The sequence below is a fragment of the Salmo salar genome, chromosome 21 (genome assembly GCF_965601325.2).
Source record: "Salmo salar chromosome 21, fSalSal1, whole genome shotgun sequence".
Lineage (NCBI taxonomy): Eukaryota > Metazoa > Chordata > Actinopteri > Salmoniformes > Salmonidae > Salmo > Salmo salar.
The window spans coordinates 14,607,158-14,623,318 of NC_138311.1; the positions used below are offsets into that span (position 1 = coordinate 14,607,158).

Below are 16,161 nucleotides of genomic sequence, written 5' to 3' on the forward strand. Positions count from 1 at the left end.
TGTGTTCATGTTTCTGTGCTTCAGTCTTCTAATGCTGTATGCCGTAGGGTGTTAACCTGTTCTAAAACCCTGTAGATGTGTGCTTCTCCTTACTGTCTTGTCTTGGCTGTTGTCGTTGTTTCAATGCAGTGCTGAAGACAGTGCCCTTTACCGCCCGCACAGCCAAACGGGGCTCTCGGTTCTTCTGCGAGCCGGCTCACAATGAGGAGAGCCATTACTAAAGCTTAGAACTCTCTCTCTGAAAGGTCGCTGTAAATACACTTGCTCTTCTTTCTTCCCTACCTCTCTCTTTCGCCGTACTCTCACTGTGTGTCCTGTGTTCCTTCTTCACTCGCTCACTCTGTGGGTGTGTCACTTTCAGTCACGTGTGTGTTTCTTTGTGTGTGTGTGTGTGTGGGGGGGGGGTGTCTGTCTCCACCCCTCCTATGAGGGGAGCATGAGGAGGGAGGGGTTTTGTGGGAGGGGGTCGCTGATGTCAGCTCCGTTACCCTGCATGAAGCATGTCATCCCTGTTATATACTTTCTCGTCCGTTTGTATCATCACCCATAGCAAACCATAATGTCACAGACATTTTCCTGTCGGTCAGTCAGGCCATTGATATTTGAGAAGGGGGAGATGGGTAAGAAACCATCTCTCTTTATCTGTATTAGTAATACATACACTGAGTGTCCAAAACATTATGAACACCTGCTCTTTCCATGACATAGACCATAGACTGACCAGGTGAATCCAGGTGAATGATCCCTTATTGATGTCACTTGTTAAATCCACTTCAATCAGTATAGATAAAGGGGAGGAGACAGGTTAAAGAAGGATTTTTAATCATTGAGACAATTGACATGAGTTGTGTATGTGTATTATTCAGAGGGTGAATGGGCAAGACAAAATATTTAAGTGCCTCTGAACGGGGTATGGTAGTAGGTGCCAGGCGCACCGGTTTGTGTCAGGAACTGCAACGCTGCTGGGTTTTTCCTGCTGAACAGTTTCCTGTATGTATCAAGAATGGTCCACCACCCAAAAGACATCCAGATAACTTGACACAACAGTGGGAAGCATTGGAGTCAACATGGGGCCAGCATCCCTGTGGAACGCTTTCGACACCTTGTAGAGTCCATGCCCCGATAGGACGGGACGGGGTGCATCTCAACAGTAGGAAGGTGTTCTTCGTGTTTTGTACACTCAGTGTATATCAATCAGACAGCATGGTAAGTGCCCTCTGCTGTTAAAATAGCTGAAGTGCTTCCTAGGCCGTAGCCCAACGGATTGTCACTGACTAGCATCCAAGACGTTTATATTGCATGACATATGTTATGTTGACTAGTATTCATGCCAGTAGTTATGTGGTGTAGCGTATTGTAGTTCTGCTTCAGTAGATGAAGTTAGTATAGTTAGTATTGTCAACATAGCAGAGTACCCTATAATTCTAAAATAATTCTATAATGTAATGTAAGTGAGGATGTGTTGATCTTGACTCATTTTAAAATGGCTGTGGCATTATACCTTGCTTGTGTGTCCATCTGTCTTATCATGAAAACTGAGTGTTGTCGTCATCATGTATTACTGCTGCTGTTTGGGTCTCTGCATGCCACTGGCTTTCTCCTGCTTCAGACCCAAAATGTCCCCTGTTCCCAGATCCCCTATCTCTGATCCAGGGTGTTACATCTGTCTTGCTGATGCTGAGCCTAGAAGCTACACGTAGCGCTCTGGACCAGAGCTACAGCCCCCCCCCCCCTCCCCCACCCCACCTTGTGCTTGGCTCAGTTGCCTGGTGATGGAGGACAATCTGATCACATGACTTTCTGTGGTCTGCCAGGGCACCTTTCTAACATATTGCATGAAGTTTTATTTTCTGACACGTGTTCTCGGTCTAGGATGTCACGTGTCCTTTGTGTGCCACTAACCTACAGCCAGATACATGAATTAATGTTTAGCGATTTCAAGGGAAAAGCCTCAGTATTTCCGTACAGTTTCATTTGCATCCCATCCCCATGTACCTGGCTGAATGCATGCTGTTCTTTGGTTTTTGGTCCATGTTCTATTCAATATTAACTTTTTTCTTGTATGTTGAATTTTTTTTTGGGGGGGGGGGGGGGGGGGGGTTCATGATAACTATTGCAAAGTTTGATGCTTAGCTCTATTTTGTCATGCTGGTAGTCATTCTGCAAAGCAGCATGGGTTTTGAGACACAGAAAAACAAATGCTTTGGTTTGTTCTCCCTTTGTGCCTGCAGAATCAGTTAACAACCTATCTTAGCTTTGGCCCTCCTAACACATCTAGTCCTGTCTTATTCTGTCCCCTGCTCCCCTATTGGCTGCTTTGCTCGCTCAGCGCTCCCACCGCTGCAAGGACACTGTGAAAACACTGGAGTGACCCCTCTGGTCACCCTGCTTCTTTAACCTCCATTTTGTCTTCTCTTCATCCATCCAGCCCTAAAGAAGAATAATATTACTAAATTTCCCAATGTCCACTCAAGGGTAAGGAATTCCTCCAATAGCACCCCTGTGGTGGTGGATGTGTCCCAGACCTGGCAAGCATCTCTTTTTTTTTTTTTATACCTCCATTCCCTTTAAGTTACCTACCGCTGAGGGCTTTTCCTCAGCGGTAGGTATGTCTGAAATCAAACAATGCAAAATTCTATTTAAAATGCTCATCATGGAAAATGGAAGACTTTTCATGCCTTTTTGTAATTTGTTAAACATGTTACTACTTCTCCATTGACAAGGCTTGTATAAAGGGCCATCCGTAGCTTGTTTTTTTATTGATAGTGACAGAAGGAATAGTAGATTGTAAATCAATAAGGTCTTTTCTGTGGGCCTTGTTTTTGGTTTTCGTCCAGAGGGGGGAATGTTTCTGTAGAACTCAAGCTGCTTTGTCTGACTGACTGCCAACACAACCAGCCTCTGGGCACATCTGAAGGCACTGGCAAGATGACTGACACATCTTTTACCCCTCCCTCCCTCCATTCCAGATCTTCGCAATCAGCCTTACAGGCGAGCCGACGCGGTGAGGAGGAGCGTCAGGAGACGCTTCGACGACCAGAACTTGCGGCCGGTCAACAACTCTGAAGTCGTAATTTGACGAGGGAGAAGTGCATGTGTTAGGGGCGGAGGGTGAGGAGGGGGGAGTGATGTGGAAAGTGTAGCAGCCTCTCACTCTTAAGGACTGAAGGAGAGATGGATGGGTCTGACAGGTCAGTTATAGGGAACCTTAGACAAGCCAAGTGCCTAAAACTTACTTGTGATCAGTTGTTTTGCCTCCTGTTTGTGTGTCTTGTGATTTTTTTATTACTTCAAGCAATACAACTTGACCTGGCTTTAATTGTATTTTCCTTTGATATGTAAAACTGGACACAGACGTCTGTAGCAGGGATTCCTGAAAGAAGTGTAGAATGTAACGGGTCACGGTTCCCTTAGCTGTCGAAAGGTATTCCGCCACAGGGGATGAATATGGTATTTCATAGCTAGTATGTTATTACATTCCTGGTGCTACTGCCATCACTCTTAGAAATTACACAATGTGCTCGAGTGGCACTCTAAAGAACGCATTAGCTTTTCCATTGTTACTAAAGGGCTAATGTACGTCTTAAAGGGGACATACACTATATATACAAAAGTATGTGGACACCCCTTAAAATCTGTGGATTCGGCTGTTTCAACCACACCCGTTACTGACAGGTGTATAAAATCAAGCAGGCAGCCATGCAATCTCCATAGACAAACAGTAGAATGGCCTTACTGAAGGGCTCAGTGACTTTTAACGTGGAACCATCATAGGATGCCCCCTTTCCATTGAGTCAGTTCGTCAAATTTATGCTCTGCTAGAGCTGGCCTGGTCGACTGTAGGTGCTGTTACTGTGAAGTGGAAACGTCTAGGAGCAACAACAGCTTAGCCGCGAAGTGGTAGGCCACACAAGCTTGAAGAACGGAACTGCCGAGTCCTGAAGGCATAAGTCATTGTAAATAACAATTTGTTCTTAACCGACTTGCCAAGTTAAAGGTTAAAGTCTGTCCTCGGTTGCAACACTCACTAGAGTTCCAAACTGCCTCTGGAAGCAACGTCAGCACAATAACTGTTTGTCGGGAGCTTCATGAAATGGGTTTCCATGGCCGAGCAGCTGCACACAACCCTAAGATCACCATGCGCAATGCCAAGTGTCGGCTGGACTGGTGTAAAGCTCGCTGTCGTTGGTCTGGAGCAGTTGAAACGCTTTCTCTGGAGTGATGAATCACGCTTCACCATCTGGCAGTCCGACGGACAAATCTGGGTTTGGCGGATGCCAGGAGAACGCTACTTGCACCAATGCATAGGGCCAACTGTAAAGTTTGGTAGAGGAGGAATAATGGTCTGTGGCTGTTTTTCATGGTTCAGGCTAGGCCCCTTTAGTTCCAGTAAAGGGAAATCTTAACGCTTCAGCATACAATGACATTCTAGATGATTCTGTGCTTCTAACTGTGGCAACAGTTTGGGGAAGGCCATTTCCTGTTTCAGCATGACAATGCCCCCATGCACAAAGGGAGGTCTATACAGAAATAGTTTGTCAAGATCGGTGTGGAAAAACTTGACTAGCTTGCACAGAACACCTGAACTCAATCCCATCGAACAGCTTTGGGATGAATTGGAACGATGACTGCGAGCCAATCACCCAACATCAGTGTCCGACCTGGCTGAATGGAAGCAAGTCCCCCCAGCAATGTTCCAACATCTAGTGGAAAGCCTTCCCAGAAGAGTGGAGGCTGTTATAGCAGCAAAGGGGGGACCAACTCCATATTAATGCCCATGATTTTGGAATGAGATGTTTGACGAGCAGGTGTCCACATACTTTTGGTCATGTAGTGTACATGTCTTACTTTAGTATATTATAAAGCAGTGATCCAAAACAAATATGTTCAAAGAAAGTACTTAAGCAAGTATGAGGTAGACATATGTACACCAATGTATGACCACAGAGAAATCATATCAAAGACAATATAGCTCAGAGAGGTGTGGCTCTCTCAAGACGAGACCAGGCTAATGTGAATTGTAAATAGCTAGGCCTCCATATTACGGTTATGACGGTATTAACATCTCATTTATCAGTGTTAACATGGTTAGTGGACCAAGCCGTGAATAGATAGAACTATATTATCTCCTCATGTAGACCTCAAGCGCCATTCACATGCAATGCTGTTAGTGGTTGGTGGGGCCCTGGAGCCACAATAGCTCTGGTCCAGGTCGTTGTTTGGTCGTACGATTGTGCGAGCACAGCCGAACTAGACCAGAGCGAGAGACACAATTGACTCAGAGCGAATAGGAAAGGCGCTGAAAGAAGAACTTCTCAGCAGATATACTTCCAGTGAAGTGTAGTGGCTGCAAGTAAGGCACTTTAGGCTACTTGAGGAGCTTGTCATGAAAACTGGATTCCAAGATTCTTTTTACTCTGAAAACTGCTATCGGCTAATGAATCTCTAGGAATCTGTCTACTCACTATTATAAGTTTAATGTATAGTATTTAACCACTGAAAACTGTTTCCATTCAGTATCGCTCATGTGACCCACTTTGACAATGAGCGGCAGTTGTTTTTGATAGTGTTTAGGTATGTTAAAAACATGTCAGAAGAGACAACAAAAAGGTTTTGAAATGTACAGATATTTTGATAAATTTATGCATTGTTTTATACTTCTTAATCTACTCATTACCATATAAGGTTAATATTGTACATATTGTTTAAAACACCATGTCATATACAATTTGTTATTTTAACGTATCTTTTGGTCCATTTTGTATATTTAATTTAAGACAAACACAAATCTGGCTTCTCTTTAACATAAAATAATCAAGTGTGTGAAACAGGATGCCCTGGTGTCACACTTGCCCGACAGTAAAGAGTTATTTGATCAGTGTCTGTCACTAATGGCACCCTATTCCCTGTATAGTGCACTTCTTTTGGTCATGTCACTAATGGCACCCTATTCCCTATATAGTGTACTTCTTTTGGCCAGAGCACAAGAGGAACTGGACAAAAGTAGCGCTCTATAGGTAACCCATTGACGTTCAGAGAAGCTTCCTGTGGTCTTGGGACTGTAAATGTCCACATTATAGCATGTGCAACAAACCACTCATCTCTAGATTTCCTGTGAACTTAACCACTCATCGGCTTCGTAAGACTGGATAATACTGGCATGTTATTAATTTAATGTTTTTTTTAGGCAATACGTGCTTATTACAAAATACTTTTGTTAGATTGAGTTCAATGGATATGATCAAATAAACTGTTTACACTGTGTGCATCTTTATTTCAACGTTAATCTTCATTCGTTTAAGCAGCTTGTCTACTGATACAGAACCCTGGAGAAGTCCGTCTTGTCATCTTTGTGTATGTAAATACTGTAGCAATCATTACTCATTCATCCCCGTTTTGCCGACTGGCACACGGCAGCAACCAAGGCTCTCCATTCGTCAGTCTCTGGCCAGCTCTGCTTATGTTGTTGGAGCTCAGTCTTGATTTCTTCTGCACCATGTTCTTGGGCCTCCCTCTTACAATAGCACTCATTACTTACAGCCCGCCTAGCATTTCACTGATCCACAGGAAACAGATACGAAGCCTATTGAATGAGTTCTGAGAAGAGGTACTCATAACAGAGGATGATCTAAGGAAATAATGAGCAGCGCTATTTGTAAGGGGGAAAAAAAACATGTTGTGGCTGGTGACTCAGTAATCGTACATGAAGACAAATCCATGTCAACTATTTTATTACATTTATAGATCAGGTCATGAGGACTTTCTCAATTCCTCCAATGAAAATTGATCGAACCAATCCTAGACATAAGATTAATTTAAAAATGTCTTGTTTGAGACATTTACCAGTTTTTTTTAAATCAAAATGTACAGAACATAAAACATGGATTCTTCAAACAGTGAATAACTATTTCCCTATATAGTGCACTACTTTTGACCATGGTCCCTGGTCAAAAGTAGTGCATTATAATGGGAATAGGGTGGCATTTGGGACTCAAACTAAGAAAATGTTCTGCGAACTGCAGGGCAATGTTAAGATGCGCTTTTAATCCATTTAGATAACAAACTAGTAGCAAAGAAAAACTTCTACCAATGACTACAAATTACAAAGAGAAAGAATATTATCAAAGGCAACATTTCAACACAGTAGACCTTACTCTGATAAAGTAGTCATCTCAGCCTGTGACCACTTCCCATTATGTAAGGAAACAAAGAAAATATGTACCCAGCATTCTTGTGCTAGTGTGGCAGATTCATTTCCATTATACAAAACGTACAGGAAATAGTTTACATACAGTCAAAGTAGGGTTGCGAAATTCTGGTAAACTCCCCAGAATTGCCAGGAATTAGGAGAATCTCCCAAATGGGAATTCCTAAAAACCTGGGATTTTGGGGAAATTTACCAGAATTTTGCAGCACCTGTCCAAGCATGTGTGGCATTACGCTGAAAAGGAAGCACTAGGGGGAATGCATGTTGGATGAAGTGAAGAAAGAGAGCATGAGGAGAAACGGAACATTAAGGAGCATCCAGCTGTTCTAGTAGAGTCCTCCTCCTCTTCTCCAGCTCTCCTTCACTCAGCTCGCTGCCTGATGTGTCCCAGCCACCCTACAGAAAGACATCAAAACCCACATTTTCCAACAATACTTATGAGGCGATGGAATGTCACATTTTATTTATTTATCCGTTTTACTGTTTAGAAATTAAAGCACTAAGCATCTAGTCCCCCTTAAGGTGTCATAAGTATTTGAAGTGTAGTAGACCTTCACTCGTACCCGTATACGGGTTGAAAATATCAGATATGGGCAATAAATTGGAACATGCTATACCTGTACACAGCCAATCTGTAAATAGCACACCCAACTACCTCATACCCATATTGTTATTTATCCTCTTGCTCTTTTGCACCCCAGTGTCTCTACTTACAAATAATCTGCACATCTATCACTCCAGTGTTAATGCTAAATTGTAATTATTTCACCTCTATGGCCCATTTATTCCCTTACCTCCCTACTCCTCTACATTTGCACACACTGTACATAGATTTTTTTTATTGTGTTATTGACTGTACGTTTGTGTAACTATGTTTTTGTCGCTCTGCTTTGCTTTATCTTGGCCAGGTCGCAGTTGTAAATGAGAACTTGTTCTCAACTAGCCTACCTGGTTCCATAAAAAACTTTAAAAAGTCAGAGCTCTGGCTCTGCGTTTCACAGCTCTGTATGGGTTTTCACTGACAGCCGTTCTGCACTGCGCGCGACAGAAAGTGGCCTCCATCCCTCCCAGTAATTGGCTAACTTTAGCAAATGTTTTTATGTCTGAGTGAGAGAAATGCCGTAAATTACGAGGACTATGTATTTTGACAGATGAGACATGGAGGGTTATAATAAATACCGCTTTGATGTCATACAAGAAAGCGAAACACCAGTGAGTCCAAATCTGCACTTCACATTTCCTAATCATAAAAATCACGTCATATACAGGTTATGATCACTATGTTTGATGTGGAGCTACATGATGACATTGTGTCATACCCTTGGTTCTGAATAGAATGAACCTGTTTATTGTTAAGAAAATCTACCGTGGCACACCAGCGTATGTGAGTGGAGCGAAGCGAGGAGCAGAGCGTGCCCAATTTGAACGGAACACCGAGCGAGATTCCCAAAAGGCTGGAGCGTCGGCCTTCGCCTGCTCCAAATTCGACTGGCCATCTTGTTTGCGAAAAATGAATTCAAAGTCATTATTCAATTTCATTTGTATTTAATTCTAAGTCACAGCCTATATGCACAATTTATACACTATAATGATTTAATACAACAAAATGTTGTTTAAAATGCTGTGCGCTTTATGTTCCTACCAGCCTATTGTGTCGCACATGCAAATGCTTCAATGGATTTCTTTGTAGGCTATAGCCTTAAAATAATATAGCCTAAATAATTCATTATCGTTCTTTCTAAGGCTCCCTTATCTGGCTCCTGACCTATTTAGAGTTATTATAGGCTGTTTAATATGAAATGTAGCATATTGAAATGATAGGCTACATGCTCTTCTTACATTCCCCTTTTCATCTTTCATGCTTATGGAGGGGGGGTACAATACATATGCCTCCAACTTTCTCACTCATTATTCACGATTCATTCATGACTATCCATAATCATGTAGAAGTGTTCAGTAACATTATTATTTATTTACAATAAAAGTGACCACTACATTTACCATTCATTTCTATTGGGCACAACGTAATCTGAAACAAACTGCAAATGCATCCAATGAGTTTGTAGTCACAAGCTTGATGTAGTCATTGGGTGCTAGGAATATGGGACCAAATAATACAACTTTGGCTACTTTAACCCTCTAGAGTCTGAGCTCTGTATAACCTGTGGGAGAGGTAGGCAGTTCGAAACTAACATATGGAATTGTTTTAAGATGGTCATACCAAGGATCATTTAGCTATTATATACTTCCATCATTTTTTAAAACCGGTTCCGGGTACCTTCAGACAAGTCTTGTGAGGCTTGTTGGTGTCCTAGGGGTAAAGGGTAAATGCCAGTGTGCAAACCATTTGGACACTACAGATGTTTTCGTGAGACAATAGATTTTTTGGATGTCTCTTGGTCTGACAAACACCGCTCTAGCTCTGCTACCTTTCACCACAGATGTTCAAGGGCGATATCGGCAATTGTGATGATTGAGACCCCCCAAAAAAACATCTCTAGCTTAAAACAGACAGATTGTTTGTATTATGTTAATTTGATTTCCGGAGGGGAGCGACCATTGTAAGCCAAGGGTTAATACAATAGTACATTTGTAAATACTTATGACACCTTCAAATGGTGGTGGGGGCGACTAGATACATAAAGTGCTTTACATTTCTAAACGGAAAATACCCTCAAATAAAAAGTGACATTCTGTACCTTCGCCTGATAAAACATATCATCTTAATTCAAAATTAAAGGTTTTAGCTTCACTGTCCAAATAAATATGTAGGGGAGTCTGCATAGTGATTAGTGTGACATTTGGGATGCACTAGGGGGATAGTACAAAATATGACCTCTGCACCCAGGATGAGCCAAAACACTTCAATAGCAGTACAAGTGTTGTTGACTGGAATGATGTATTATTATTTTTTTAAGCTTTAAAAGCCCAGGCTGGGTTCAGTGACCGGAATGGGACGACTCACCTCTTCCTTGGTAGACTTCCTTTTAGGCGACTTCTGCTTGGAGTCAGAGCGACTCTTCCCCCGGGACTTGTCGCTCTCTTTCTCCTTCTCCTGGTCCTTCTCACGCTTGCTGTCCCTCTCTCTTCCTTTATCTTTTCGTTCGGCTTCAGATTCAGGAGACTGCTGAAAGGTCACAACCAGCACATGGTCAGCCATTGCGCTCCACATTCATTCCCCGAGTGGCCCAATCATTCCTCCAAAAAAAAAAATACAGTCCAGTCCTGAGAACCTACCGACTTGTGACGCCTCTTCTTCCCCTTCTTCTTGTGCTTCTTGGACTTCTTATAACTTCTCTCTGTTGACCAAACGGACAGGGATGTCAGAAAATGGCCGCCACACATTTCTTCCATGTAAATGTGATGAGAAAATGCCTAAACGTAAAAGGATTGTCACCGTGAAAACCACTGACCAGATTCGCCGCTGGAGGAGCGCTCGGATGGGGACTTGGACTGTGAGCGCTTCTTCTTCTTGTTGTGATAATCGTCTTCCCCATCAGACTCCGAGCCCTGCAGAGAGAAGGGTGTGAGTATTAGGAGGGGAGGTTTGTCTGGTCAGGTGCCATGCTGATACAGATACTGGCCTCGGAAACTGAATATGTAATTATATGAATTTGAATATTGTACCTGTAACCCCCCCCCCCCCCCCCCACCAATTAAAGAAATGACTAAATAAAGAAACATTTGGTCACAAAACCAAATATCTCCACAAGTGTATAGGGTGGGTCTATGTGTTGATTTGGAATTGGGCCATTGAGGGGGCTTGGCCTGTGCGGTGAAAGGGCATACTGACCGATCGCGATCGAGACCGTGAGCGGGAGCGCTTCCTATGGTGCTTCTTGGACTTCTTAGAATGTTTCTTGGTCTTGGAGTGATGATGCTGGCACTCGTGCTGTGAGGAGAAGAAACAGCAGTCAGGTGGGTGTATAGTATGTCCTGATGATTACACACATACAGTCGTGGCCAAAAGTTATGAGAATGACAAATATTAATTTTCACAAAGTCTGCTGCCTCAGTTTGTATGATGGCAATTTGCATATACTCCAGAATGTTTTGAAGAGTGATCAGATGAATTGCAAAGTCCCTCTGCCATACAAATAAACTGAATCCCCCCCAAAACATTTTCACTGCATTTCAGCCCTGCCACAAAAGGATGAGCTGACATGTCAGTGATTCTCTCGTTAACACGGGTGTGAGTGTTGATGAGGACAAGGCTGGAGATCACGGTCATGCTGATTGAGTTAACAGAATAACAGACTGGAAGCTTCAAAAGGAGGGTGGTGCTTGGAATCATTGTTCTTCCTCATGGTTACCTGCAAGGAAACACGTGCTGTCATCATTGCTTTGCACAAAAAGGGCTTCACAGGCAAGGATATTGCTGCCAATAAGATTGCACCTAAATCAACTATTTATCGGATCATCAAGAACTTCAAGGAGAGCAGTTAAATTGTTGTGAAGAAGGCTTCAGGGCACCCAAGAAAGTCCAGCAAGCGCCAGGACCGTCTCCTAAAGTTGATTCAGCTGCGGGATCGGTGCACCACCAGTACAGAGCTTGCTCAGGAATGGCAGCAGGCAGGTGTGAGTGCATCTCCACGCACAGCACAGTGAGGCGAAGACTTTGAGGATGGCCTGGTGTCAAGGGCAGCAAAGAAGCCACTTCTCTCCAGGAAAAACATCAGGGACAGACTGATATTCTGCAAAAGGTACAGGGATTGGACTGCTGAGGACTGGGGTAAAGTCATTTTCTTTGATGAATCCCCTTTCCGATTGTTTGGGGAATCCGGAAAAAAGCTTGTCCGGAGAAGACAAGGTGAGCGCTACCATCAGTCCTGTGTCAGGCCAACAGTAAAGCATCCTGACACCATTCATGTGTGGGGTTGCTTCTCAGCTAAGGGAGTGGGCTCACTGACAATTTTGCCTAAGAACACAGCTATGAATAAAGAATGGTACCAACACATCCTCCGAGAGCAACTTCTTCCAACTATCCAGGAACAGTTTGGTGACGAACAATGCCTTTTCCAGCATGATGGAGCACCTTGCCATAAGGCAAAAGGGATAACTAAGTGGCTCGGGAAACAACACATCGATATTTTGGGTCCATGGCCAGGAAACTCCCCAGACCTTAATCCAATTGAGAACTTGAGGTCAATCCTCAAGAGGTGGGTGGACAAACAAAAACCCACAAATTCTGACAAACTCCAAGCATTGATTATGCAAGAATGGGCTGCCATCTGTCAGGATGTGGCCCAGAAGTTAATTGACAGCATGCCAGGGTGGATTGCAGAGGTCTTGAAAAAGAAGGGTCAACACTGCAAATATTGACTCTTCGCATCAACTTTATGTAATTGTCAATAAAAGCCTTTGACACTTATGAAATGCTTGTAATTATACTTCAGTATTCCATAGTAACATCTGACAAAAATATCTAAAGACACTGAGGCAGCAGACTTTGAAAATTAATATTTGTGTCATTCAAAACTTTTGGCCATGACTGTACATTCTTGGATACTTTTCCCCCCACAGAAGTTAAATTAAATTAATCTTACCTCCAAGACATGCATGAAGTCTTTGAATATCCTTTTCCTCTCAGACTCCAGAGTCACGTCTTCGAACGCAGATTCTTTGAGGAACCTTTCTCGAACCTACGACATCCAAAGAGACCATAGGAAGTCAGAAAATAAATGGTTTGCTTTCAACTATTTGCATGATTATCAAATTATGTGCCAGACAGCAGCCCCTAACACCAATACGTGTGTGTGTGTTTAAGGCAGCGGTGTCAAACTCATTCCATGGAGGGCCTAGTGTCTGCAGATTTTTGGTTTTTCCTTTCAACTAAGACCTAGACAACCAGGTGAGAGGAGTTCTATAATAACTAGTGACCTTAATTCAATCAAGTACAAGGGAGGAGCGAAACCCCACGGCCACTCGGCCCTCCATGGAATGAGTTTGACCCCTGTGGTTTAAGGGTAGGGTAATATCATTTCATACCCCCTCCCAGGTGGCCTCTGGTTCCAGGGCCGGGGTGGCCTGCTTCAACATGCTCTTAAAGGTAGCCTCTTTCCTCTTCATCTTCCTGGCCTCCTCCTTCTCCCGCTCCCTCTCCCGAGCCTCCGCCTTCTCCAGCAACTACAGGAGGTGAGAGGGAGGGCACGGGGGTTATTAGAGGCACAGCGGGGTCACTGATTGTCAGTGAAATGATCAGCATCCCAAATGGCACCTTATTTGGTGAATTACTTTTTGACCAGGGCTCATATGGGTCTTGTCCAAAGTAATGCACTATCTAGGGTGTTATTTGGGACACAAGCCGGGTCTAAATGGCAGCACTCTTACACTGTTGAAGGCCAGCTTGATGTTGCCTGCGTCCAGCGTCATGGCTCTCTTGTCTGAGCTGATCACAGAGCCAAAGTCTTCAAAGCTAGTGTTGACCTCCACCAAGAAGTTTTTGTCCTACGGGAGGAAAAAAAGTGACAAGAAAGTAAGTTCATGAAATGCACATGAATCAAAAGTGGTTACCAGACAATAGACACTGAAGTAGATTTAAATACATCCCAAAAGGCACCCTACTCTAGGTACTCAAAAGTAGTACACTAAACAGGGAAAAACGCAAAACATAGGTCCAAACGTAGGGCACTAAATAGGGAATAGGGTGCCATTTGAGTCTCGACCCCTAGGTGGCAGTAAATAACATCTCCCACCTTCAGGATATCCTTAATGATCCTCTTCTCGTCGTGGTAGCGAGCCTTCAGGTCTTCCACATAGAACTTGAACAGATCGAGGGGAGTGGAGCCTGCAGAATAGACACCATAAACTAACATGCACATGTTATTCAAGACGAGCTCCGACAACACATGGTTATGACAACACCAGAGAGTTAAAAGAACCAGAGCAGCAGAAGGACGATTTGACATTATTAAACGCAGTGGCTTAGAACGTGTGAGTGTCGTCAGTCTGTGCGCATGCAGAGAGCGCGGCCGTTACCTGGCTGGCCCAGCATGTTGGCGAAGCGGATGTCTGAGCTGACGGTGGGGTACATCTCCATCCAGGCCGACATGGAGTGGAGCTGACCGTGGTCATGGAGCTCATCCAGGAATTTCTGGGGGGGGGGGGAAACAACACGGCTGAGCTCAGCAAATCAACTGAAATAACCAATTTCACTTGTCCCCAAAAGGGATTTACACACAAAACATTCTCTCCTATATTCCTGTACTTTTCCAGTACAGTGTTAGTCAAACCCCTGACAGTGTAGCCGGCTTTTTCTTCAGTCTGGGTTAGTATTATGCGTTACATTTTTGGGGGGGTAGGAGTAATTTGTCATATTACACCACACACGTACGTATTTGTGTAATGTAGGTGCATGTGTGACCTGGAAATGTGTTTTTTGCATATGCCACACCCTGTGTGTGCGGGGGGGGGTCACAGCCAGGATCTGCCATTATTGGGGTTAAGTGCCTTGCTCAAGGGCACGTCGACCGATTTTTCACCTTGTCGGCTCTGGATTAGATCCAGCAATGCTCTAACCGCTAACTACTGTATATATGGACCTTTAAAAACCTGCTGTATCTATTGTAGTGTGTGATATATATAAAATAATAAGTGGTGGGTGCTTATATTTGTCCTATTTCTCTCACACACACACACACACACACACACACACACACACACACGTGTGTATTATACTCATGTGTGATTGGGAAATGTTTTTTTTTTCCCATATCCCAACTCGGAGAGTGTGACTCTCGGTGACACCAAAGGGCTCGGTTTGCACTTGCCATTTTGTGTCAGGATTGTCTACGGTCTACACAATGTTTCCAAAATGCTAGACGGTGGGGTAGAGTAGGACGCCCGTCTTTCTCACCTGGAAGGACTCTCTGTTCTTGCGCTGTCGCCTCCTCTCCCTCAGCAGAGTCTTCTGCTTCTCGTCCTCCTCCTCCTTCTCCAGCGCTCGGATGTGCTCCTCGAAACAGATCAGAGCATCCTCCTTGTCCATGTCTGAGCCGAACATGGAGATAGATGAGAGGAGAGAGAGAAGAGATAAGACACACAGAGAGAGAGAAAGAGAGAGAAGAGATAAGACAGAGAGAGAGAAGATGAGACAGAAGAGAAGACAGCCAGAAGAGCGAGACAGAGTCAACAGAGCACTCACGTCAAACGGAGTCACTCTTTTACCCACACAGCTACACCGGTGCAAACCACATCACCTGACTGGACAGTCAGTCAGCGACTGCAGCTACTCAGCTTGTTCAGTCGTTCACACATTCAAACTTAATGACGGAAATGTAACGGCTCTGCTCTAGTTATATGAACGCAGAGCTCGGAGTAAGGATGTATCCCAAATGGCACCCTATTCCCCACACAGAGCACTACTTTTGACCAGAGCCCTATAGAGGGCAGCTCAGAAGTAGTGCCCCATGTAGGGAATAGGGTGCCATCTGGGGGCGCAAACCAGTATGAATGACAGTGTGCTGCGTACTCTGGAGCTCCTCGTCCTCTGCGAAGGTGGGGTTGTCCAGCAGGTACTGCTGGGCCTCGGACCAGGTAGTGCGGTACGTCACGTTGGCCATGTTGTCCAGGATGTTCTTCAGCGCCTCCCAGTTCCTCTTCCTCAGCTGCTTGGCTTGCTCCTGTACCACACACATAGGACAAGGATGGAACAGATGTTAGTTAGGCGGAGGTCCACACACTGACAGAATGGTAGGGTTGTCAAATTTCAGCTACTGCAATTTTGCAACTCTACATAATATCCATATAGTATTACTATGTTCTTCAAACAGCAAAGGTCCTGTAGTGGACTATATAGGGAATAGGATGCCGTTTGAGAGGCAGCCAGTAACACAGACCTTCTCCTTCTTGGCCAGGTAGAATAGGACATCTTCATAGATCTCCAGTCTGTCTCTCTCTGGGACGGTGCTCCACACATCCAGCTCTGCAAACATCTGCTCTGCTTTCCTGGTTCA

General features: G+C 44.0%; 2 protein-coding genes across 10 annotated transcripts in view; one reads left to right on the forward strand and one right to left on the reverse strand.

Moving 5' to 3' along the window:
- LOC106581828 (formin-like protein 2) overlaps positions 1-6,264 on the forward strand; it is a 98,214-nt gene extending 91,950 nt beyond the window's left edge. For 2 of the 5 annotated variants that reach the window (XM_014164214.3, XM_082966976.1), the window contains one exon: positions 2,970-6,264. In XM_014164214.3, coding sequence (XP_014019689.1) covers positions 2,970-3,079 — 110 coding nt within the window. In that variant the 3' untranslated portion in view covers positions 3,080-6,264. Of the gene's footprint in view, positions 1-129; positions 246-2,428; positions 2,476-2,969 lie in introns of all 5 variants that reach the window. The other 3 variants (XR_014381994.1, XM_014164215.3, XM_045704437.2) reach the window with 3 other exon arrangements.
- Positions 6,265-6,714: 450 nt separating this feature from the next.
- The window catches only part of LOC106581829 (pre-mRNA-processing factor 40 homolog A), a 31,489-nt gene continuing 22,042 nt past the window's right edge, over positions 6,715-16,161 (reverse strand). For 3 of the 5 annotated variants that reach the window (XM_014164222.3, XM_014164221.3, XM_014164218.3), the window contains 13 exons: positions 16,045-16,153; positions 15,678-15,828; positions 15,063-15,196; positions 14,186-14,300; positions 13,903-14,015; positions 13,538-13,654; positions 13,196-13,333; positions 12,754-12,849; positions 11,001-11,099; positions 10,621-10,717; positions 10,445-10,506; positions 10,173-10,334; positions 6,715-7,603 (listed from right to left, as the gene is read on the reverse strand). In XM_014164222.3, the coding sequence (XP_014019697.1) occupies positions 7,514-7,603; positions 10,173-10,334; positions 10,445-10,506; positions 10,621-10,717; positions 11,001-11,099; positions 12,754-12,849; positions 13,196-13,333; positions 13,538-13,654; positions 13,903-14,015; positions 14,186-14,300; positions 15,063-15,196; positions 15,678-15,828; positions 16,045-16,153 (1,483 nt within the window). In that variant the 3' untranslated portion in view covers positions 6,715-7,513. The remainder of the gene's footprint in view (positions 7,604-10,172; positions 10,335-10,444; positions 10,507-10,620; positions 10,718-11,000; positions 11,100-12,753; positions 12,850-13,195; positions 13,334-13,537; positions 13,655-13,902; positions 14,016-14,185; positions 14,301-15,062; positions 15,197-15,677; positions 15,829-16,044; positions 16,154-16,161) is intronic. The other 2 variants (XM_014164220.3, XM_014164219.3) reach the window with 2 other exon arrangements.